At 43.3% G+C, this 20,461-nt stretch overlaps 13 protein-coding genes and 1 pseudogene across 14 annotated transcripts; 6 read left to right on the forward strand and 8 right to left on the reverse strand.

Annotated features, from left to right (window-relative positions):
- Nucleotides 1-598: 598 nt before the first annotated feature.
- Nucleotides 599-1,010, forward strand: LOC148319089 (histone H3-like). The gene has a single exon (XM_088281407.1). The coding sequence runs from the start codon at nucleotides 600-602 to the stop codon at nucleotides 1,008-1,010; it is 411 nt and encodes a 136-aa protein (XP_088137533.1). The 5' UTR covers nucleotide 599.
- Nucleotides 1,011-1,688: 678 nt separating this feature from the next.
- Nucleotides 1,689-2,191, forward strand: LOC148319090 (histone H2B type 3-B-like). Its single transcript, XM_088281691.1, has one exon. It carries the CDS (start codon nucleotides 1,704-1,706, stop codon nucleotides 2,079-2,081), a length of 378 nt encoding a protein of 125 aa, XP_088137817.1. The 5' UTR covers nucleotides 1,689-1,703; the 3' UTR covers nucleotides 2,082-2,191.
- An 873-nt stretch (nucleotides 2,192-3,064) lies between these two features.
- Nucleotides 3,065-3,420, reverse strand: LOC148319091 (histone H4). Its single transcript, XM_088280860.1, has one exon. It carries the CDS (start codon nucleotides 3,391-3,393, stop codon nucleotides 3,082-3,084), a length of 312 nt encoding a protein of 103 aa, XP_088136986.1. The 5' UTR covers nucleotides 3,394-3,420; the 3' UTR covers nucleotides 3,065-3,081.
- A 489-nt stretch (nucleotides 3,421-3,909) lies between these two features.
- Nucleotides 3,910-4,583, reverse strand: LOC148319092 (histone H2A-like). The gene has a single exon (XM_088280859.1). The coding sequence runs from the start codon at nucleotides 4,571-4,573 to the stop codon at nucleotides 4,187-4,189; it is 387 nt and encodes a 128-aa protein (XP_088136985.1). The 5' UTR covers nucleotides 4,574-4,583; the 3' UTR covers nucleotides 3,910-4,186.
- A 189-nt stretch (nucleotides 4,584-4,772) lies between these two features.
- On the reverse strand, nucleotides 4,773-5,887 carry LOC148319093 (histone H3-like). Its single transcript, XM_088280858.1, has one exon. The coding sequence runs from the start codon at nucleotides 5,878-5,880 to the stop codon at nucleotides 5,470-5,472; it is 411 nt and encodes a 136-aa protein (XP_088136984.1). The 5' UTR covers nucleotides 5,881-5,887; the 3' UTR covers nucleotides 4,773-5,469.
- A 22-nt stretch (nucleotides 5,888-5,909) lies between these two features.
- Nucleotides 5,910-7,214, reverse strand: LOC148319094 (histone H1-like). Its single transcript, XM_088280857.1, has one exon. It carries the CDS (start codon nucleotides 7,196-7,198, stop codon nucleotides 6,590-6,592), a length of 609 nt encoding a protein of 202 aa, XP_088136983.1. The 5' UTR covers nucleotides 7,199-7,214; the 3' UTR covers nucleotides 5,910-6,589.
- Nucleotides 7,215-8,587: 1,373 nt separating this feature from the next.
- On the forward strand, nucleotides 8,588-8,943 carry LOC148319095 (histone H4). Its single transcript, XM_088281690.1, has one exon. The coding sequence runs from the start codon at nucleotides 8,603-8,605 to the stop codon at nucleotides 8,912-8,914; it is 312 nt and encodes a 103-aa protein (XP_088137816.1). The 5' UTR covers nucleotides 8,588-8,602; the 3' UTR covers nucleotides 8,915-8,943.
- A 976-nt stretch (nucleotides 8,944-9,919) lies between these two features.
- LOC148319096 (uncharacterized) lies at nucleotides 9,920-12,629 on the reverse strand (annotated as a pseudogene). Its single transcript, XR_015839782.1, has 2 exons — nucleotides 11,993-12,629; nucleotides 9,920-11,493 (listed from the first exon to the last, which is right to left on the reverse strand). The product of XR_015839782.1 is annotated as an uncharacterized LOC148319096 (transcript).
- Nucleotides 12,630-13,202: 573 nt separating this feature from the next.
- Nucleotides 13,203-13,736, forward strand: LOC148319097 (histone H2B 1/2-like). Its single transcript, XM_088281687.1, has one exon. It carries the CDS (start codon nucleotides 13,295-13,297, stop codon nucleotides 13,667-13,669), a length of 375 nt encoding a protein of 124 aa, XP_088137813.1. The 5' UTR covers nucleotides 13,203-13,294; the 3' UTR covers nucleotides 13,670-13,736.
- A 572-nt stretch (nucleotides 13,737-14,308) lies between these two features.
- On the reverse strand, nucleotides 14,309-14,726 carry LOC148319098 (histone H4). The gene has a single exon (XM_088281689.1). It carries the CDS (start codon nucleotides 14,714-14,716, stop codon nucleotides 14,405-14,407), a length of 312 nt encoding a protein of 103 aa, XP_088137815.1. The 5' UTR covers nucleotides 14,717-14,726; the 3' UTR covers nucleotides 14,309-14,404.
- Nucleotides 14,727-15,341: 615 nt separating this feature from the next.
- On the reverse strand, nucleotides 15,342-15,752 carry LOC148319099 (histone H3-like). The gene has a single exon (XM_088281684.1). The coding sequence runs from the start codon at nucleotides 15,750-15,752 to the stop codon at nucleotides 15,342-15,344; it is 411 nt and encodes a 136-aa protein (XP_088137810.1).
- A 330-nt stretch (nucleotides 15,753-16,082) lies between these two features.
- LOC148319100 (histone H2A-like) lies at nucleotides 16,083-16,486 on the forward strand. The gene has a single exon (XM_088281685.1). The coding sequence runs from the start codon at nucleotides 16,092-16,094 to the stop codon at nucleotides 16,476-16,478; it is 387 nt and encodes a 128-aa protein (XP_088137811.1). The 5' UTR covers nucleotides 16,083-16,091; the 3' UTR covers nucleotides 16,479-16,486.
- Nucleotides 16,487-16,870: 384 nt separating this feature from the next.
- surf2 (surfeit 2) lies at nucleotides 16,871-19,080 on the reverse strand. The gene is made up of 6 exons (XM_088281683.1): nucleotides 18,473-19,080; nucleotides 18,186-18,337; nucleotides 17,945-18,048; nucleotides 17,511-17,699; nucleotides 17,305-17,438; nucleotides 16,871-16,980 (listed from the first exon to the last, which is right to left on the reverse strand). Exons 1-6 carry the CDS (start codon nucleotides 18,545-18,547, stop codon nucleotides 16,885-16,887), a joined length of 750 nt encoding a protein of 249 aa, XP_088137809.1. The 5' UTR covers nucleotides 18,548-19,080; the 3' UTR covers nucleotides 16,871-16,884.
- bbln (bublin coiled coil protein) lies at nucleotides 18,783-20,319 on the forward strand. The gene is made up of 2 exons (XM_088281688.1): nucleotides 18,783-19,406; nucleotides 19,838-20,319. The coding sequence occupies exons 1-2, from the start codon at nucleotides 19,328-19,330 to the stop codon at nucleotides 20,071-20,073; spliced, it is 315 nt and encodes a 104-aa protein (XP_088137814.1). The 5' UTR covers nucleotides 18,783-19,327; the 3' UTR covers nucleotides 20,074-20,319.
- Nucleotides 20,320-20,461: the final 142 nt, after the last annotated feature.

Raw genomic sequence — 20,461 nt, forward strand, 5'->3', positions numbered from 1 at the left:
TGTGCATTCTCAAAATACAGTTATGTAAAAAAAAACAAACTAGTACGTTTCTTGAATCAATTCATTCTGCCGTCTCGGTTGCCTGCAGTACAACGCGACACCAGCAGGTGGCAGTAGTAACAAAATGGACATTTTCTGTGCAAGGCATTTTGGCGGTTCTTAAAACGCAACCAATATTTTTACATTTTTAAGGAACTCATGAATATTCGTATCTTTAATCAATCCATTTCCATGCCGCTTATTTTAATAATTAACGGCCACCTGTTTTTTTTTCATTGTAGAGCCTATGTCCGTCCATCTATCTGTCACTACTTGACGACACGTATTTAATACATATGAATCACTGTTCACACAGTTGTCTAAAACGTTCAGGTAGGCATATTACAACGTGTATATTTCCTTCTTTCTGTTTCTCGATCGGATGTTTATTTGCAATCGGCGCTGAGTGGTTCAATTCAAATCACGTCTGTCCAATGCTGAAGCAGATTTTGCGCGGGCCCTTCGAAAACGCACCAATCAGCGCTGTTTTACCGAGATAAAAACTGCTGTTCGCTCACGTCAAAGCATTCTCTTCTTTAGGAACGTGAAGTGCGAAGGAAATGGCTAGAACCAAGCAGACAGCTCGTAAATCCACCGGTGGTAAAGCCCCCAGGAAGCAGCTTGCCACCAAGGCGGCCCGCAAGAGCGCCCCGGCCACTGGCGGCGTCAAGAAACCTCACCGTTACAGGCCCGGTACCGTGGCTCTCCGTGAGATCCGTCGCTACCAGAAATCCACCGAACTGCTCATCCGCAAGCTCCCCTTCCAGCGTCTGGTGAGGGAGATCGCTCAAGATTTCAAGACAGACTTGCGCTTCCAGAGTTCGGCTGTCATGGCTCTGCAGGAGTCGAGTGAGGCTTATTTGGTGGGTCTCTTTGAGGACACAAATCTGTGTGCCATCCATGCTAAGCGAGTCACCATCATGCCCAAAGACATCCAGCTGGCCCGCAGGATTCGCGGAGAGAGGGCTTAAGCTTTCTTGACACAAATACAACGGCTCTTTTAAGAGCCATCACACTGTCAACTAAAAGAAACATTCCACTTTTGTCACGCTGTTATGTTGAACATGAATGCATAGCCAATTAACTGTGAAACACTTCATTTAATTTGAAGAAAAAGAAATGAGAAAATGAAAACGCACTTCTTGTGTCTCTGCTTCCTAAAATATGAACTACAGAATTTATATCTCTTAATCCCCCCCCCCCACTCTGGAGCGTATGGATTTGCAACACCCGCCAAATTCTCTCTAACCGCCACTTTCAAAACTGCCTCTGTTGCTCCTCCCTCGCATCTCGTGATGCATTAAAAAAAGTCGGAAATTACCTTGTTCTTAAAACACTATTCACACATACACTTCGTATGTGAAGTACCCTTTAGTTATTTCTAAGAGTGATCAAATTAAAAAAAAAGAAATCGACGACTATGGATATCTAAACACCCCAAAAATCCCTAAAGGGTGGATAAAACACGACTTAAGAAAGAAGCATGACTACATTACGTTCCTCTTGTAATTTTGAAAACGTCTCAAGCTAAATGATAAATGGCGTGCATTCAGCCAATCAGGGAGCGGCGCAAGCACAGTGCTATTTGCATGACAACCCCTTTAAACTCGCTGGCTCTACTCGTGTCTACTCATTGGACCCATTTGACTTTTATCCAATTCGTCATGCCTGACATTGCAAAACCAGCCCCCAAAAAGGGCTCAAAGAAAGCAGTCACCAAGGGCGCCGTTAAACCCGGCAACAAGAAGCGTAAGAGGGGAAGGAAGGAGAGCTACGCCATCTACGTTTACAAGGTGCTCAAACAGGTCCATCCCGATACCGGCATTTCGTCCAAAGCCATGAGCATCATGAACTCGTTCGTCAACGACATCTTTGAGCGGATCGCCTCCGAAGCTTCGCGTCTGGCTCTTTATAACAAGCGCTCCACTATCTCGTCCAGGGAGATCCAGACCGCTGTGCGACTTCTGTTGCCGGGTGAGCTGGCTAAGCACGCCGTGTCCGAGGGAACCAAGGCTGTCACCAAGTACACCAGCTCCAAGTGATTTTCCCGGCTTGACCACCCCAACGGTTCTTTTAAGAACCACCCACTAATCTCTGAAAGAGTAGACGTTGTCTATATTTTATTATTAAACTTATAGCGCCTAAATGACAACACTGGCCTATGGTTAGCACTGTTTCTCCCCATTTTTCTATTGCATTCTCCAGATGAGGAAAAACAAAGTTGGGCATTTTACTTTTTTTCCCCGGTCAGTCATCCCCTGGGTTATCGTGCTTCTTTAGTCTTTTTTTTTAACCCGAACCAACCAGTAGTCGGCTATTTTACCTGCTCATTTGCCAGTCTATGGAACTTGTGGATGCGTGCGGCTGTTATAACAAAAGGGCAAAAAGTTTAAAATGGCTTACCTTAGAATCCAGCTCTGCATTGTAACTGCGGGCAAATAAAATCCACAAGTATCGCACTTGAGCTTCTGTTTATAAATGTTTTTCTTCCTCCTATTTGGAGCATACTGCCACCTACTGTCCAGGCAACGTTAGAGGATCTTGAATATTAATGTTACCCATATTTAAAGACGCACTGCGCAGGATTTTGTGCCCAAAATATTTACCATCGCTTTTTTCATTTGGCTATTTATGACTGACACTCCTAACGGATATTCTTACAAGCCCCTGGAAAACTAAACGTTTAAAAGGTAAGCGTAAGTTATATTTGCATTTTGAAACTATGGCTTTAAAGTAGACTGCCGACTGGTCAGCACGTCCGCCACTCAACGCAGATATGGTGGGTTGGATCAAATTGAGCAACTAATTTTTTTTTAAAAATATGAAATTTGTTGAGCAAATCATTTCCCCAACAAATTGAAGGAAAATTAAATTCCGCTACTGTATGACAGCCAGCACGCTTGGGTACTGACATTGTCAAATTTTTCATTGGGAAACATTAGAGCAAACCAACCATCGTAGGAAGGATATGTACTCGTGTTAGAAGCAGTGTGTGGCCCTTAAAAGGACCTTTGTGGTTGCGGGATGACAGACGAGATGAATTTAACCGCCGAAACCGTAGAGAGTGCGTCCTTGTCTCTTCAGGGCGTACACCACATCCATGGCGGTCACCGTCTTTCTCTTGGCGTGCTCGGTGTAGGTGACAGCGTCACGGATGACGTTCTCCAAAAACACCTTGAGAACACCGCGGGTCTCCTCATAGATGAGACCGGAGATGCGCTTGACGCCGCCACGACGAGCCAGACGACGAATGGCGGGCTTGGTGATGCCCTGGATGTTGTCGCGAAGAACTTTACGGTGACGCTTGGCGCCGCCTTTACCCAGACCTTTTCCTCCCTTGCCGCGGCCAGACATTTTGATGGGCTTAGTAGGCAAATGTAGAAGCACAGTCCAAGAATGAATGATGTGTAAAGCTTCTGGGTGGGTCATCTTATTACAAGACTGCGGACCTGAAGGAGGACAGTCAACCCACGCGTGACGTCACTCTCAGCAGCCCTTCGCCAAACATTGAACCTTCTGGAAAGGTGATATGATTTGGGACTTATACTTCAAATTGTTTTGTCGGAGTCTGTCGATAAATTTTCTCAATATATTTACGTGTTTCTTTTCTGTGTCATTTGGTTGTACTTACACATATGTACACATTTAAAGACCTCAAACAGCAGTTTCGTAGTTTGCTGTACTATTTACTAAACTATTTGGACGATCGCAGTCGCTTCCGCTACCAATGATTAACGGTGATAGATCAAATCCAAATCTGCTGGCTTTGATTAGATATGAACATAGGAACTGTTACACTGCCAAGTACCGTTTTATTGCATTTATTACAGTCTTGGTACACGTTGGCCTACTATACTACTGTATTTTCTTTTGAGTCATTTATATTTTAATTCTGTCACCATTCTAAGAAGATAAACGGTTGCAATCGGGAAGCGGTCGTCCTGCTTTTACCAGTTAACATATTGTTCAGATATTGCTTTTGTATTGATGTCAAGTTATATAGAAACTATTGGTTAACCTTCTTTCGCATTTTGTTTACTGCCATGATAAACATTTAAACTTCACAGCAATATAGAGCTGTACTCTTAATGAAATATATGGTTGGCTCTTAAAAGAGCCGTTGTGGGAGCGTTTGGGTCACATGATTTTACTTGGCTTTGCTAGCCTTTTCTGTCTTCTTGGGTAGGAGCACCGCCTGGATATTCGGAAGCACACCACCCTGAGCGATCGTCACGCCGCCGAGGAGTTTATTGAGCTCCTCGTCGTTGCGCACCGCCAACTGCAGGTGACGAGGGATGATTCTGGTCTTCTTGTTGTCACGAGCGGCGTTGCCAGCCAGCTCGAGAATCTCAGCGGTCAGATACTCCAGCACGGCTGCCAAGTACACGGGTGCGCCGGCGCCAACGCGCTGGGCATAATTTCCTCTGCGAAGCAGTCTGTGGACGCGACCCACTGGGAACTGCAGTCCAGCGCGAGACGACCTGGTCTTGGACTTCGCTCTAGCCTTACCGCCGGTTTTGCCACGTCCTGACATTGTTACAGTTTCAAAAGATCACCCTGCAAAGTACAACTGCTTCCTACGGAGTCGGTGTTCTTATACACACATCTGCTGCTCATTCATTGGCTACCTGGTGCGGGGAAACAGTTGTCCAATCAGCAAAGAGCTGCAAATGACGTGGATCTCTTTTGAGCAGAGATCTATTTTTTTTGCTGGTTTCCAAGACGACCTTGCACGATTAGCTTTCAAATAGAAACACGCTTTATTTCTAAACATTTTATCTCCGAATTATCGATCAGTCATCTGTCTTGTACATTAAGTTGACCATTCCACTACAAAGGTGTGATTTGCTTGTTGTAACGCGCCCCAAATAACCATTTTTTCCCCAACGGAATCAGAAACATTTTGAGCTTCTCAAAATATGTATCGGTCCATCACAGGCAACTTCCAAAGACTATATGAATTTAGGAAATAAAATTGAATAGGGATTTTTTTATTAAAACAATACATTTCACAGTTTATAACGTCATTTTAATTCTAACGTTTTGATTTTCACCAATTACACTAAGCACGTTCAAAACTGTTTAACTACTTTGCATAAGCACAATATGGTTGAGCTAAAAAGCTATGGAGTTCCATTTGTGCCAAAAAATGTGGTGACACCCGTTCCAGTCTCATATGCTCCCAACCACACCCATAGGTACTTCATGTTCAATCTTTCAAAATAAATGCAAGCACTTAAAACAAGTTTACACCACCGCGGGAACAATTCACGACATTGTCCGCATATACTCTGAATGGTCGATGCAAACTGTAGATCTAATCCTTCAAGAGATAAATAAAAATGATATATTATCAGCGCGTTGGAATGTTTCTTTTAGTTGCCAGTGAGGTGGCTCTTAAAAGAGCCGTTGTATTTGTGTCAAGAAAACCTAAGCCCTCTCTCCGCGAATCCTGCGGGCCAGCTGGATGTCTTTGGGCATGATGGTGACTCGCTTAGCATGGATGGCACACAGATTTGTGTCCTCAAAGAGACCCACCAAGTAAGCCTCACTCGACTCCTGCAGAGCCATGACGGCCGAACTCTGGAAGCGCAAGTCGGTCTTGAAATCTTGAGCGATCTCCCTCACCAGACGTTGGAAGGGAAGCTTGCGGATGAGCAGTTCGGTGGATTTCTGGTAGCGACGGATCTCACGGAGAGCCACGGTACCGGGCCTGTAACGGTGAGGTTTCTTGACGCCGCCAGTGGCCGGTGCGCTCTTGCGGGCTGCCTTTGTGGCAAGCTGCTTCCTGGGGGCTTTGCCACCGGTGGACTTACGAGCTGTCTGCTTAGTTCTTGCCATCTTTTTCGCACTCCGCTTCAATAGAGAAACTACTCCACTTCAGCCAAGCTGTGAATTTTATCCAAGCTGGACAGCACTGATTGGTGCGTTTGAGAAGAGCCCGCGCGTACGATGCTTGACCATTGAACAACTTTCATTTGAATCGAACCAATCAGCACCGAGTACAACTGAGCAACGGCCCACCGAACAGAGACGAAAAGAAATAAATGCGTTTGACATAAGATGCTTAAGCCATTTTTATAACATAACAGTGAAGTTAATATTTTTTAATTAAATATTTAAAACGGTATGCTCAACTTTATTTACAGAGCACTTAAAACAAACTACGGGTGCGAACTAAGTGTTATAAATAAAAAATAAACACAATAAATCCCTAAAACAATGGAGAAGCAAAGCCAAACTCCTTTCTAACAATCTTAACATTGATTTTATCATTCTACATTTATTATTTTAATCTCAGAGGAAGTGATTTTAACATGTTTAATAAAATCATTTAACATTAGCTTCATGTTTAAGATTTTAATTATATATTATTTTTCAACAGACACTTCGATGTAACACTTACACTCCCTCATAGAGCTTTTCACAAAAGCCGAGTGTTCAAAAGGGAGATTACGTACAAGATGGACGATCGGGAATTGAATATCTCTTTAAAGCAGATGTGGTGGCTCTTAAAAGAGCCGTTTTTGTGTGAAACTGCTGAATCACTTCACTTCTTTTTGGGTGCTGCCTTCTTGACACTTTTGGGCTTTGCCACCTTCTTGGCGGGGCTCTTCTTAGCTGCGGCGGTCTTCTTCGCCGCGGGGGCTTTTTTGGCCGGTGCCTTCTTGGGGCTCTTGACGGGCTTCTTGGTCTTCTTTGGCGATGAAGACTTCTTGGCGGCTTTCTTCGCGGCGGCCTTGGCTGCGGTAGTTTTAGGTTTCTTGCCCACGACAGGTTTCTTAGCAACAACTTTCTTGACTTTGGTGGGTGTCTTTTTCACCTTAGCGGCCGCTTTCGGTTTCTTGCCTTCGGTCTTCTTGTTCATCTTGAAGGAACCAGATGCACCGGTGCCCTTGGTCTGAAGAAGGGTCTCCTTGGCCACCATGCTTTTGATGACAGTCTTCAGGCGAGCTTTGTTCTTCTCCACATCGTAACCTTTGCTCACCAAGTACTTTTTAAGGGCGGCTAAGGAGACGCCATTGCGCTCCTTCGACGCGGCCACCGCCTCAAGGATGAGCTCGCTGGCGCTGGGTCCGGGCTGTTTGGGTTTGGACGCCGCCTTTTTCTTGGTGCTGCTTTTGGCCGGGGAGACTGGAGCAGGAGCGACTTCTGCCATTTTAGGTTTACGCTTTGTCTGTCAAAAGAAAAAAATGCTGATCGCTAACTGCGGTGAGGGAGTACTTAACTACCAGATGAGAACCGTGGAGAGTCAAGCAGTCAGTTTGTGGTCCAAGCGCGTTTAGTTGTGTTTTCTACACACATTTTTAAACGCATAAAAACTCACTAGAAATGACGATTGACATTTCAATCGATTCATAGTGATAGAAAACAAATATGGCTTCATTTCAAAGTGACTTACAGCTCGCTAACTTGCGTCTTTCTTTTGGTAGAGCCTCCAAACGGCACCTCTTCATTGGCATGAAGGATGAAACTGGATGACTTTCCTCACTTGTTAAACCTCTAAAAGATGAAAAAATCGCCCACAGAGCAATAAAAATTGTTTTACAGGTGACAAAACATGTTAGTGTGGGTATTCAAAGGGCAAACAGACAAATGTTGTTGATCATTTCTGAGCAAAACAACGTTTTCGTGATGGCAGCAAACACACCAAGGTTTTCTCATGCACTGAATCCTGTGAATGCAGCAATAACATTTTGCATGAAAATAATTCAAGATCTTACAATACTTTCATTCTCTGTTTTACTCTTTCGTATATGTAAGTGCAAACAAGAAAAAAAACATGCACACGGCTAGAATGGAGTAAATTATCTTCATTGTATTGGAAATGGTGCACTGCAGCCAGAAGTGGCTGCTTGTAATGACAAACGTCACAATCATGTCGTTGTGTCTTTTCACGTCCCCCTCAAAATTTTAATTTATTTACCATAAGCATATTTTATATTGTCCAGTCATTTTACAAAGGGCATGATTCAGATCTCAAATATTTCTTATGAAGATCCTTTGTCAATGGAAATTTGATTGTAGGTTAGCCACCAATACAAATGAAAATATATTCCACAAATCTCACAATTTCAAAGGAAAGACTAATGAAATTTGCACCGCAAAAGGCCCAAAATTTGTTTTGAAAAACAACAAACCGAAGGTATAACTTAAGAAAGAACATTTGAATTTGATATAAAGATAATCCATCAAAAACTAAAAGCGTTACATATAAAATTGGAAAATGTAGCTTACAATTGCCCCATCTAGTATGCGGAACTGGACACTGTTGCAACGTAAATGTAAAACCCACTAAATAAGCATCATGAAACAGTCTGGTTTTTAAATAAAACATTTATTTAAAATTCCATTCATCACAAAAAAAAACTTGATAATTACATAGGGTTCCTATCGCTACTAACAAACCGTAAAACTGTGTGCATTCAAGTTATGGAGGAAGGGCTGCTGAGTGACGCGCCGATTTAGGTCAGCAGTCCTCTCTCAGGTCCGCAGTACTGCCTTATACTTAGGCCTGATCACCCATGCTGCATCACAGACCGATTTCCTCAGCTGTGAAACGATGTCTGGCAGAGGCAAGGGAGGTAAAGGGCTTGGAAAAGGAGGCGCCAAGCGTCACCGCAAAGTTCTCCGCGACAACATCCAGGGTATCACAAAGCCCGCCATTCGTCGTTTGGCTCGTCGTGGTGGAGTCAAGCGAATCTCCGGTCTCATCTACGAGGAGACTCGTGGTGTTCTTAAGGTGTTCTTGGAGAATGTCATCCGTGATGCCGTCACCTACACCGAGCACGCCAAGAGGAAGACCGTCACCGCCATGGATGTGGTGTACGCCCTAAAGAGACAAGGGCGTACTCTCTACGGCTTCGGCGGTTAAGCATTTTTCGGCATAACACCAACGGTCCTTTTAAGGGCCACACACATAATTTAACAAGTTTCATTTTCCTTTAATCAATGTTTAAGGCAATTGTGTGTAGTTTGACGGAAGTGCTAGGTAGACACTGCTAAATGCTTTTAGACAAGCCATTAATAAGTTGTCGGACCGTTTCAGTTAGTCCCGTTCGCGAAGTTACCTCATTGATTCCTCCGTGAGCGCAGAACCGCTATCTGACGCTGGCTACTGATTTAAGATTGGCCCGGTCGAGGATATTACCCACAATTCATTGCAGATTTGACCAAAAATAGCGGGAAACTGTCGTCTGCTGGTATTTCTTTACCTATGCCGAAGGTGTTTTTTTGGAGTAAATATGAATTGTTATAGACTTGTTAATTCCCGTCGTTGTTTTAAGGTCACCGTCGTATTCTTTTCTAGTGGTTTGCCGTACTTGTGACCTTATGCGCATGCGCCGCAGATTGTGCAGGGGCGGCAAATAGTATGAAACGACTCCATCACTCCCATAGACTGCCCGATCATTTTATTTTGCGTTACCACCACTTTAATGAACACTGAATATTAAGTAGTCACAGTTGTGTTGCACATTAAGCCCTTTATTAACATTTCATTTGTTATACATACTGTACAAGTTAAGTGGGCCACACTATTTCACTGAATAATTTACTTCTTGGATATGCACGTAAAAAAAAAACAGACCAAAGCAGATTCATTCCTTTAAGTTTTTACAAGTGCTAATTCACGACACATGCCCACAGGAGATATTTATAGGTACACGAAATACAGTAAGAATACAAAAACTTTTTAAAGTGTTCCAGTTGTAAAAGATGCTCCACCTACACACAAGCTACATGAACAGCTAAAGCGCAAGGTTCGAGCTCTCCACTCAAGCTGTTGTACTTGAATTTACAAAGCCTGTGTAGATTATGGCCGAAATGTCTTACATAATTGTAATAGTCCACTCGGTATCGGTTCAATAACCTAACAAATATCTTCATATGTATTCACAGTTTTATCACTTCTATTGTCACCAGCACACTTGTGTCTCTTAAAGTTACCCTTTTGATAGAATTTTTGACCACAGTCTGAGCAGGCAAAAGGTTTTTCGCCAGTGTGTGTCCTATTGTGACAAGTTAAGGTTCCCTTCTGAGAGAATCGTTGACCACAAACTGAGCAGGAAAAAGGTTTCTCACCTGTGTGCGTCCTCGTGTGACTTGTTAAATTTCCCTTCAGAGAGAATCTTTGGCCACAAATCGAGCAGGGAAAAGGTTTCTCACCAGTGTGCGTTCTCATGTGACTTTTAATGGATCCCTTTTTGGAGAATGTTTGACCACAAACTGAACATGGAAAAGGTTTCTCTCCACTGTGTGTTCTTTTGTGCGCTATCAATACATGTCTACGGGAGAATCTTTGACCGCAAACTGAGCATGCAAATGGTTTCTCGCCAGTGTGCTTTCTTGAGTGCGTTTTCAGAGCTTGTTTACGAGAGAATGTTTGACCACAAACCGAGCAGGCAAATGGTTTCTCACCCGTGTGAGTTGTTGTATGGCTTTTTAAGTTTCTTTTATGAGAAAATTTTTGGCCACAAACTAAACAGGCAAAAGGTTTCTCGCCTGTGTGTGTTCTTATGTGACATAGTAAGGCTCCCCTCTGAGTGAATCTCTGACCACAATCTGAGCAGGTTAAACATTTTTCTCCAGTGTGGGTTCTTGTGTGCATACTTAATTTTTCCTTTTCAGGGAATCTTTGACCACAAACTGAGCAGGGAAAAGGATTCTCCCCATTGTGTGTTCTCATGTGTCTTCTCAAGCTTCCATTAACAGAGAACGTCTGACCACAAATTGAACAAGCAAAGGGTTTCTCTCCAGTGTGTATCCTTTTGTGTACTGTCAAAACATGTCTACGAGAGAATGTTTGACCACAAATTGAGCAGGCAAAAGGTTTCTCTCCAGTGTGTTTTCTTGAGTGGGTTGTCAGAGAGTGTTTACGAGAGAATGTCTGACCACAAACTGAACAGACAAAAGGTTTCTCACCAGTGTGGTTATTCATACTTTCCAAATGGCACTCATCAAAGTTTTTCCCACAGCGTTTTTTGTCAGTGTGACATGTAACATCACCTTCAGACTGTTCATCCTCAGTGTCATCATCGTCGTCACTATCGGATACTGGAGCTAAGAGTTCGTTAGTTGGTGATCCTCCACAGTGATCTCCATCACCTTCTGTTGTCATGTGTTGACTTGACCTGCTGCTTGGAGGCTCTGTCACCTTACTCTCCCCAGTTCGATCTTCATCACTTATACCTTCATTTTCATCTTTAGTCTTCCAAGGGATACCAGTCAATCGGAACCTGATGATATCCTCCTGCTCTTCCTCTTTAATGAGCAGAAAATCTTCCTCCTCTTGGATTGTGGGAGGCTCTTCATCCTCCACTTCCTCTTTAATATGCAAGACATTTTCTTTTTCCTCTTTGATTTTTAAAGGCTTTTTATCCTTCACTTCGTCTGTCATGTGAGGGGACTCAGACTGAACATCTGATGAAGACAGACGACGATCGCCACTGATGTCTGCAAGACACAAGTTGACAAGCACACATCAGCCAAATCTCCTCTTGATTTGTAACCTCCTCGTTCCTTTATCTACATGTACTGGAGATCCTACTGAGGGGAGAGCAAAAGAGCAACAGAGGGTCTATCAGGCTACTTTAAATAACTTCCTGCCAGAATGTTTTTTTTTTCTGAGCTTATGGTACCAATTGCGAAAGAACGGCATTGAGATTTACACACAAAGATATACCGCCTTAGTTTAATTTACTGTCTAATTCGTTTTATACCTAAATATGAATTTTAAAGCCATGTTTTTAAACTGAGTTAAACCTGTATTTTGATAATACAGCATTGCCCACAAACCCTTCCAAAATACGTTCAGAGCCACATAGCCAATTATTAAGCACGTTCTAACGTGTTGACATTAAATGTACTGTTTCAGAGTGGCTGTAACTAAACGCTGGAATAGTTTTAAAAATGAGAATACATATCCTAAAAAAAGAGTAAGAAGGGAACAAACCCGCGGTGTGGAAACCAACTTCATGCTTGAAAACTGCATCCAGAGGTTGGCGTAGTCGATCGTTCTGCTGTTTTGTTCCACAAAGTTCATCCTCTTGCTCGACTGGGCTACTTGCCCACATTTTCGCACGGCAATCACAAAACCTTATGCCCACTTTCTCCCTGCTTTGCGATGTTACCCACAAACGCGCCTCACTCGCGGCTTGTAACTAAGCTAAACTAAGCTAGGCTATGACAGGCCGCGACGCTTTAACGTGCACCGAGACGCGTTTAAATTGGCACGGAGATTCGCCGGATTAAGTTTTAGTCTACTAAAGTAACGACTGACGTCCTATATTGAAGATCCAGAGACGTTCAGTACGAACTCAGGATGAATTTAGTGAAGCGCTTGAGGCGGATCTGCACCGAGACACAGATCATGGTGACGTCAGATTACGTCTCTTTGGTGTTTACCGCCACCTAGTGTACAGGAGTAGGGCAGAGGGCCTTGGCAAACAACGCTCCCCGCAGTTAAATTTAATTGTATTTCGGTTCGTTTTAAATATGTGGTCATTGTAATAATTTACTCAACTAAAAGTTGGGGGTGGGGTGCGCATGATCGGAATAAGAATACAAAATACCTTAACTGGGAAGTCAAATCAAATTATAATTATTATAATCTCCTTGCAATATGTTCAATTTGGCCCCGTTGTTCTAAACGCGGCATTCTGATTTAGATTGTCTTTGTGGAATTGCAATTAAGCATCAAAATCCACCCATATTCCATCTCAGGGTCAGCCATTTTGCCGCTTGAAAATAATGGGCTCAACTAGACCTAACAGGTGAGCTATGATTTGTTGTTACCACAAAATAAGATTGTTTTCCATTACTCATGTCAACAGTTTAATATTACTGCCACCAACTGGTATGCAGTGTGGATCTACCCGCGTGATTTTGATGAAAAAGACCGCGGGCCGTGCATTTTCTGTATATAGCTTATTAGTGCGAATCACTTTGTGTTTGAATATGTTTTTTTTTTTTTTTTTATAAATAATTGTAAATAAACTGGGACTTGTGTGGACTCAAATAAAGCTAAACAAAAAAAACCACGGAAAGGCCATATTATGCGAACCGTCCTCTTTCAGGTCCGAAAGAAGGCCAACAAAGAAACACCGCGGGATTCTTTTGTGCGAAGCTTTCCAAGCGGTCAGCCAATCAGAGAGCGGCGCTGGCACATTGCCCGATAAAGGAGTCTCCTATAAGTACACCGGCTCTATCACCTCCTAGTCACTTAGTTTCTGCAGTTTGACTAAATTTTGTCAAAATGCCTGAGCCAGCTAAGACAGCACCCAAGAAGGGTTCTAAGAAAGCCGTCGCCAAGACCGTCAGCAAGACCGGCAAGAGGAAGAGAAGGACTAGGAAAGAGAGCTACGCCATCTACGTATACAAGGTGCTGAAACAGGTGCACCCCGACACCGGCATCTCCTCCAAGGCCATGAGCATCATGAATTCCTTCGTCAATGACATCTTCGAGCGCATCGCCTCTGAGGCATCTCGTCTGGCTCATTACAACAAGCGCTCCACCATCACATCCAGGGAGATACAGACCGCTGTGCGACTCCTCTTGCCCGGTGAGCTGGCTAAGCACGCCGTGTCTGAAGGCACCAAGGCCGTCACCAAGTACACCAGCTCTAAGTAACTTCGTTTGGCAATGCCACAAAACAACGGTTCTTTTAAGAGCCACTCAAATGAATCACAAGGGTGTATCTTCCTACCATATTAGGGCTCAATACTTCAATTAAGCTTATCAAAAAATGCGTTGAAGTTTACATGCACTTAAAGAAATTGCTTTTGTTTGGCTTGTCTCTTTTGTAAGGATGGCGGTGGCGTTAGACTTGTATGGCCTTTCAAAGCAAAACTCCACTGGAGCTGTCTTGATGAATAAACGCCATTCTAATCATAGCATCATTTGGGACAGTTATGTCTGAGGAACGAGGACATCGTATACGTCGAGTGTTATGTAAATATTTATAAACGTGTGCATTTCAGACTACTCATTTTTTAAATGTATAAACGATTGAGAATGTGCGCGGGTTTAGTAGGCCCATTTGTAGCGTATTTATTAAAAGGGTATGCACAAATCATGCAGTTTTCTTATACATAAAATGTGCAAAAATATAACGCTGGGGTGTTTTATTGGGCCGGAGGTGTTGACAAATTATTCCAAGATAAGACATTTCAAGTGGGGCCTATTGGACTTAAATAAATACGGATACTGAAAAGCTGAAACTTTAACTGCTCTGTGTTATCACAGCAAACATTCGAGGTATAACCACAATCTAATACAAAGGAAATCATACGGACGCGTAGCTCGTAGTAGAAAATGTGTGTGGTCCTTAAAAGGACCTTTTTGTTGATGGACCGAAGAATGAATTTAGCCGCCGAAGCCATAGAGAGTACGTCCCTGCCTTTTGAGCGCGTACACCACATCCATGGCGGTCACAGTCTTCCTCTTGGCGTGCTCAGTGTAGGTGACGGCATCACGGATGACGTTCTCCAAGAACACCTTAAGAACGCCACGCGTCTCCTCGTAGATGAGACCGGAGATTCGCTTGACTCCGCCGCGGCGAGCCAGACGGCGGATAGCCGGTTTAGTGATGCCTTGGATGTTGTCGCGAAGAACCTTGCGGTGACGCTTGGCGCCTCCTTTTCCAAGACCTTTACCTCCCTTGCCTCTGCCAGACATTTCTTATGGATTAGCGTACTTCTTACACGAGAATGACCAGACAGTCGTTCACGAACGGATATTTATTCCTTGACTGCGGACCTGAAAGAGGACTGTAAAAGCGCCAAGAAAGGTCAGTCAACCCTCCCCCCATCTCCCCCCCCCTCTCCCTCTTTCATTAAAATGAAATTACAATCTTTGGCAATAAATAAATCCCTGCAATCACCACCAATAATAAAATGGCCAATTGCCTTTTATGATTTATTGTAATGCGAACATTACTATAGGCAAAGATAAGATAAGATGTCCTTTATTAGTCCCACAATGGGGGAATTTGAGGTGTTACAGCAGCAAGTTGTTGCACCAGAATTTTCCATCAAATAAACCACAAACCCACTTTGCCTCTGAAAGAACTGGGTGACATATTGTCGACCCTTGACATCTTTCTCCTGTCCAAGCTTCTTTGGCTTTCCATTTTTTGGCTACGACTTTATTTGGATCAGGATTATTAATTATGCCTATACATACACTTAATAAAATGTCATTTTCTCATCCAAATCCATTATATAAATTCGAACGGAAACGTCTCATTTAGTTGCAAGTGAGGTGGCTCTTAAAAGAGCCGTTGTATTTGTGTCAAGAAAACCTAAGCCCTCTCTCCGCGAATCCTGCGGGCCAGCTGGATGTCTTTGGGCATGATGGTGACTCGCTTGGCGTGGATGGCACACAGATTTGTGTCCTCAAAGAGACCCACCAAGTAAGCCTCACTCGACTCCTGCAGAGCCATGACGGCCGAGCTCTGGAAGCGCAAGTCTGTCTTGAAATCTTGAGCGATCTCCCTCACCAGACGTTGGAAGGGAAGCTTGCGGATGAGCAGTTCGGTGGATTTCTGGTAGCGACGAATCTCACGGAGAGCCACGGTACCGGGCCTGTAACGGTGAGGTTTCTTGACGCCGCCAGTGGCCGGGGCGCTCTTGCGGGCCGCCTTGGTGGCAAGCTGTTTCCTGGGGGCTTTACCACCGGTGGACTTACGAGCTGTCTGCTTTGTTCTTGCCATTTTCCAAAATGTATTTTCTCGTTGGGAAAAAAAGATATAAGAAGAGACTCGTGAGCTCGTTTTAAACCCTTGGTTCGGCATCGAATGAGTGACGTAGCCTCATCCTGATTGGTGCGCGGCCCGCAAGAAAGACTTCCCGCCAACAGACTCGCAGCCAATTGGGGTCGGATTTGTGTTCAAACTGGACCCTACAATGCAAAGACCCTTACCGCGCTGAAAGCCTCTTTCCTGGTTGGTCCGACTCAAGTGTCCCGCGCATTCTACAACTATATAAGCAGGACTTGTACCAGCCAAGGACACAATACCCTTCGAGTTTACTCTACTGAAAGAACTGACAAGATGAGCGGAAGAGGCAAAACCGGCGGCAAGGCCAGAGCAAAGGCCAAGACTCGTTCCTCCCGTGCCGGACTGCAGTTCCCAGTCGGTCGTGTCCACAGACTGCTCCGCAAAGGCAACTACGCCCAGCGCGTCGGTGCCGGCGCCCCCGTGTACTTGGCGGCCGTTCTCGAGTACCTGACCGCTGAGATCCTGGAGCTGGCTGGCAACGCCGCCCGCGACAACAAGAAGACCAGAATCATCCCCCGTCATCTGCAGCTGGCCGTCCGCAACGATGAAGAGCTCAACAAACTCCTTGGCGGCGTGACCATCGCTCAGGGCGGCGTGCTGCCAAACATTCAGGCCGTTCTTTTGCCCAAGAAGACCGAAAAGGCAGCTAAGTCCAAGTAAAATCGGACTACAAGACTTCCACAACCCAAACGGCTCTTTTAAGAGCCACCCACACTTTCTTAAGAGCTACTTTTTAAAAGTAATTTATTATACTCAATGTAAAAAAATGTTAACTACATTTTTTTGTTGGTAAATAATGACTAATATGTCTAACACGCATGAGTAAAAAATACAATTCAAAATTATTAGCTAGCACAACTTTTTTTACAGTGTTTTTGGTAAAGTCAGTTTAATCAGAGACCAGAAATAAAAAATACTGGTTAGTACTTGTGGCGAAGAAATATGGCTGTTCAATAGTAACAAGAAGTTGGCTCTCATTATCAAAAGAAAATGCTTAAATGCATTACTGTGGAGTAACTATTTTTATATTTTATTCAATGTAAAGACAAAAATGTGTTTCTGCAATTTATTTTCCGTTCCTCAATTTCACACATTTTTTAGTACGGCCTTTCCTGTTGTTGGTTTTCAATTTCTTCTGAGTGCCGCCGCCACCACCCTGGACCTAGAGAACAGAAATTGTCATTAATTAAAAGCGAGGATTACAAGTAGACATAGCAGTTGTATATACAAATGACATTTACTCGGAATTTTTTTTATTGTTTTTTAAATTTTACAAGAGTTTTTGAGTAAATTTTACTAGTTTATTAAATACAAAGAAAAGTCACTCAAACCATAAAGCAATGGAGGTTTTTTTTTTCCCTACATGGCAAATTTCACATACAAGACAAGTCGGTGAGGTTGAGGATCGAATCACAAAAGCACGTCGCAGACATGTTTTTAAAATGCGAACAGTGAGAAAGGTGCCGGTCACGCAGATTCAGCAGACCTTTTTACGTTTCTGCACGGCTAGCGGGTCCACCTCCATTTTGTCATCCTCATCCGTTTGGAAGTCATCCTCATCCTCGGGCTGTTCCGCCTCCATGTTCTCAACGACCGGGTTTTTCAAAATGAACACTGATGCTGTGACAAAAAAAACGGTGTTAGCAGATTAAAAAGTGTCAAGTAAACAGTCGCAGCATAAGAGCGGCTGACAGGGGTAGAGGTCGCTCATGCTGTCTTCGGAGTCGCCGCGGTCTTCGTCGTCGCTGGAGGACGGCTCCCATGTGCCTTTGCCATGTTTGGACTTCCTGCCCTGGTGGGCGTCCGTGCTCGTTTCCTTCGGCCTTTTCTGCTGGAGTCTGATTGGGACAAACTCGATGCCCTGCTTCATGCATTCCTCATCTTGGGTAGCAGACACAAACAACCAAATCAAGTCAGAGACGGACATCTTAATGAATTCTTTCAATAAAATTTGTTAAAAAAATTGAATAACATGAATGATTTTTTTTCCTCCATCACTGTCATGATTCCAACAAAAGGTGTTTTGTCTTGCGTTAACATATCTAAATGTGAGTAACTGATTTCTGATCGTTTGTTTCATATTGTCACCCTCTTCTTTTTTTTTTTAGTAATAGTCGCAAGCTCACATTTGGCGAGGGCCTTCTTGAAGCGCTTCCCGTTGACGTGTTTTAATACATGGTGCGGCTGTCTGTTCAGATGTCTGAGGGTCAACTTACAGAAGAGCTGATTGCTGCACAGGACAACACACAACAACTTGCATCATGAGATCAATTTGATTGAGTACTTTTACTTTCAAAATTTCGATGGTAAAATATTGAGCAACAATGGCAAATCACTTGACAAACAGAAGTGATTGAATGTCCTTACGGTTGTTTTGAGCTTGTCACGATGTGGGGTTCATACTGGCTGTAGTTAAACTGCGCTTGGGAGCTCAGCTTCTGATACTTTTTTCCTTTGGTGAACGCCTGCAGCTCCTCCAGGTTGCATGGAAACTCATGGCCGTTCAGTGTGCACTTTATCTGAAACAACATTCAGCCTTTTAATTGCCAATTTATTTTAGTCCCACAAACGCTTCAAATCAGTGACTGGGACTACATTAGCAAGGCGACACCTAGCATCACATTCGTTTATTTTTCCGAGACGAGCTCGCTTACTTTTTTGCTGTCTGTCAGCTCGAGGAAAGGATGGTTGAGCAGGAACGCCTTCACGTCCGCAGGTACGTCCTCCATAAGTGTAAAATATTCCCAAACTTAAACTCGCCTAAGATTTTGATTTTGGGTAGCGTCTTCGCAGGGTAGCATCTAGCTCACATGTGCGTGACTGCGCTTGCTCTGACGTAATAAAAGTGCGACACTGAAGGATCACGTTATTCGAGGGCCTCGTTTTTGCTTAGGAAATGTCTTTGGAGTATATAATCGTTAGAATTCTACAAACTGCTTAGGAAAGGTGTCTGGATGAAACCTTCATGTCGACTTTGGAATAGTTTTCTCTTGACTAAGCTTTACGAAAGATTATTACCCACAATTCTGTACGACAGCAGCATTTAAGCAACAGGACAACGCGAAGACGCTCTTAAAAGCCCATTCAAAAAATACAACTTTTTCTTTTTGACGCAATTGATTAATCAATTAAAATAAGATTACACCGAAATTTGAATATTTTAAGAGCACTTAAATTGTTACTTATTTTTTACTTTCATTATTATTATCCATTTGAATTTCTTTCTTGTGAGGTGTAAGCATCTTTCTCATCTCATAATCTTTGTCAGCTAAATAGGCCCCGCCTACAAACCTCCCAGAATCCCCTTCGTTACTGCGTAAATAAATAACACTGTCTATCAAGACTACACTGACGTTATGTCTACTACGATTCATCTTAAGTGTTAAAGCTTTGCTAGTCTACAAAATTGTATTCGTCTTTTTTTGCTGGGTTGATAAAGTGCCCGTAGACAAGTTAACGAGTCGTCGTTCGGTGTCTACGTCGAAAAGCGGAATTAAACTAAACTAACAATGTCTGGGCCAAATGGAGATCCTGACGTCTCCATTGACGATGGAATCATCGAGGATGGCGACGAATTTAGTGACGAGGGTAACGAAGACATTTTTCCACATTTTTGTTTCAAACACGTCAGTGGAAAACAGTTCTGTCCTATTTGTCGGTTTAATGTTGCCACCGATTTACCTCGCGATGTTCTTATTTGAAATAAAATTTGATGATATTCATTTTAACTTATTTATTCTAATTAAAAAAAAATCAGCAAAACAGAACAATGTAAATTATTACAAAATGAAGCGTAGGTAATGGTTTTTCTTTTTAAATTTGTTGGCCTCCCTTTCTGTTCAATTTATTGTGTGGTATGCACGAAATTGCTTGGTGTCTTCATCACTTCATGCTTTACTTTTGCTGAGTCAGCATATCCAAATCTATTTCAATACACCAAAGCAAAAATTATTTCCACGCTTAAACCATGCCCACCCCTCTTAAGCAAGTAACAATTATTATTTTACATTCTCCTACAGAGTTTACAGCAATCAATACCATGTTGGACCAGATCAACTCGTACCTTGACGGCCTGGAGGAAAAAAATGATGCCCTCAACAGCAAAATGCATGAACTCCTCGAGTCCAATCGACAAGCCCGGCTGGAGTTCAGAGCCCAGTTGGAGGAGAGGCAGCCTGGGGATGATCGCTCCTATTCACAAGTCTCTGACGAGGACCACCATGAAGACACGAGAGAGTCAAAAACTGAACAGTGACCCCAGTTATTGTTGTCATCATCGGAAGACGGTTTTAGGAGTCCTTTTGAAAACCCCAAATTTGATCACTGGTCCCTAGATCAGGGGTATGGTATTCCTTTCCTCGAAAGCTGATCCTGATCATTTGAATCAGATGTGTTGGAGCAGGGAGACATCTAAAACATCCAGGATACCGGCCCTCAAGGAACGGTGTTGCCCATCTCTGTTCTAACCATTCCCCTTAAATGTCGCTCCTAGTGTTAAAAAGCAGGGAGACATCTAAAACATCCAGGATACCGGCCCTCAAGGAACGGTGTTGCCCATCTCTGTTCTAACCATTCCCCTTAAATGTCGCTCCTAGTGTTAAAAAACAGGGTAGCTTCCTGTTTTGCCTGGATTCTTGTCTGTA

The sequence above is a fragment of the Idiotropiscis lumnitzeri genome, chromosome 18, assembly GCF_059441095.1.
Source record: "Idiotropiscis lumnitzeri isolate Australia: NSW breed Sydney's pygmy pipehorse chromosome 18, RoL_Ilum_1.0, whole genome shotgun sequence".
Classification (NCBI taxonomy): Eukaryota; Metazoa; Chordata; class Actinopteri; order Syngnathiformes; family Syngnathidae; genus Idiotropiscis; species Idiotropiscis lumnitzeri.

Coding starts and splice junctions, on each gene's coding strand:
- LOC148319089 (XM_088281407.1), top strand. CDS start 600: ATGGCTAGAACCAAGCAGACAGCTCGTAAATCCACCGGTGGTAAAGCC.
- LOC148319090 (XM_088281691.1), top strand. CDS start 1,704: ATGCCTGACATTGCAAAACCAGCCCCCAAAAAGGGCTCAAAGAAAGCA.
- LOC148319091 (XM_088280860.1), bottom strand. CDS start 3,393: ATGTCTGGCCGCGGCAAGGGAGGAAAAGGTCTGGGTAAAGGCGGCGCC.
- LOC148319092 (XM_088280859.1), bottom strand. CDS start 4,573: ATGTCAGGACGTGGCAAAACCGGCGGTAAGGCTAGAGCGAAGTCCAAG.
- LOC148319093 (XM_088280858.1), bottom strand. CDS start 5,880: ATGGCAAGAACTAAGCAGACAGCTCGTAAGTCCACCGGTGGCAAAGCC.
- LOC148319094 (XM_088280857.1), bottom strand. CDS start 7,198: ATGGCAGAAGTCGCTCCTGCTCCAGTCTCCCCGGCCAAAAGCAGCACC.
- LOC148319095 (XM_088281690.1), top strand. CDS start 8,603: ATGTCTGGCAGAGGCAAGGGAGGTAAAGGGCTTGGAAAAGGAGGCGCC.
- LOC148319097 (XM_088281687.1), top strand. CDS start 13,295: ATGCCTGAGCCAGCTAAGACAGCACCCAAGAAGGGTTCTAAGAAAGCC.
- LOC148319098 (XM_088281689.1), bottom strand. CDS start 14,716: ATGTCTGGCAGAGGCAAGGGAGGTAAAGGTCTTGGAAAAGGAGGCGCC.
- LOC148319099 (XM_088281684.1), bottom strand. CDS start 15,752: ATGGCAAGAACAAAGCAGACAGCTCGTAAGTCCACCGGTGGTAAAGCC.
- LOC148319100 (XM_088281685.1), top strand. CDS start 16,092: ATGAGCGGAAGAGGCAAAACCGGCGGCAAGGCCAGAGCAAAGGCCAAG.
- surf2 (XM_088281683.1), bottom strand. CDS start 18,547: ATGGAGGACGTACCTGCGGACGTGAAGGCGTTCCTGCTCAACCATCCT. Junction 17,439..17,510: donor CATGAGCGACCTCTACCCCT/GTCAGCCGCTCT, acceptor TTTTTGTCACAG/CATCAGTGTTCATTTTGAAA. Junction 16,981..17,304: donor CCGTGCAGAAACGTAAAAAG/GTCTGCTGAATC, acceptor TCTGTTCTCTAG/GTCCAGGGTGGTGGCGGCGG.
- bbln (XM_088281688.1), top strand. CDS start 19,328: ATGTCTGGGCCAAATGGAGATCCTGACGTCTCCATTGACGATGGAATC. Junction 19,407..19,837: donor CGACGAATTTAGTGACGAGG/GTAACGAAGACA, acceptor ATTCTCCTACAG/AGTTTACAGCAATCAATACC.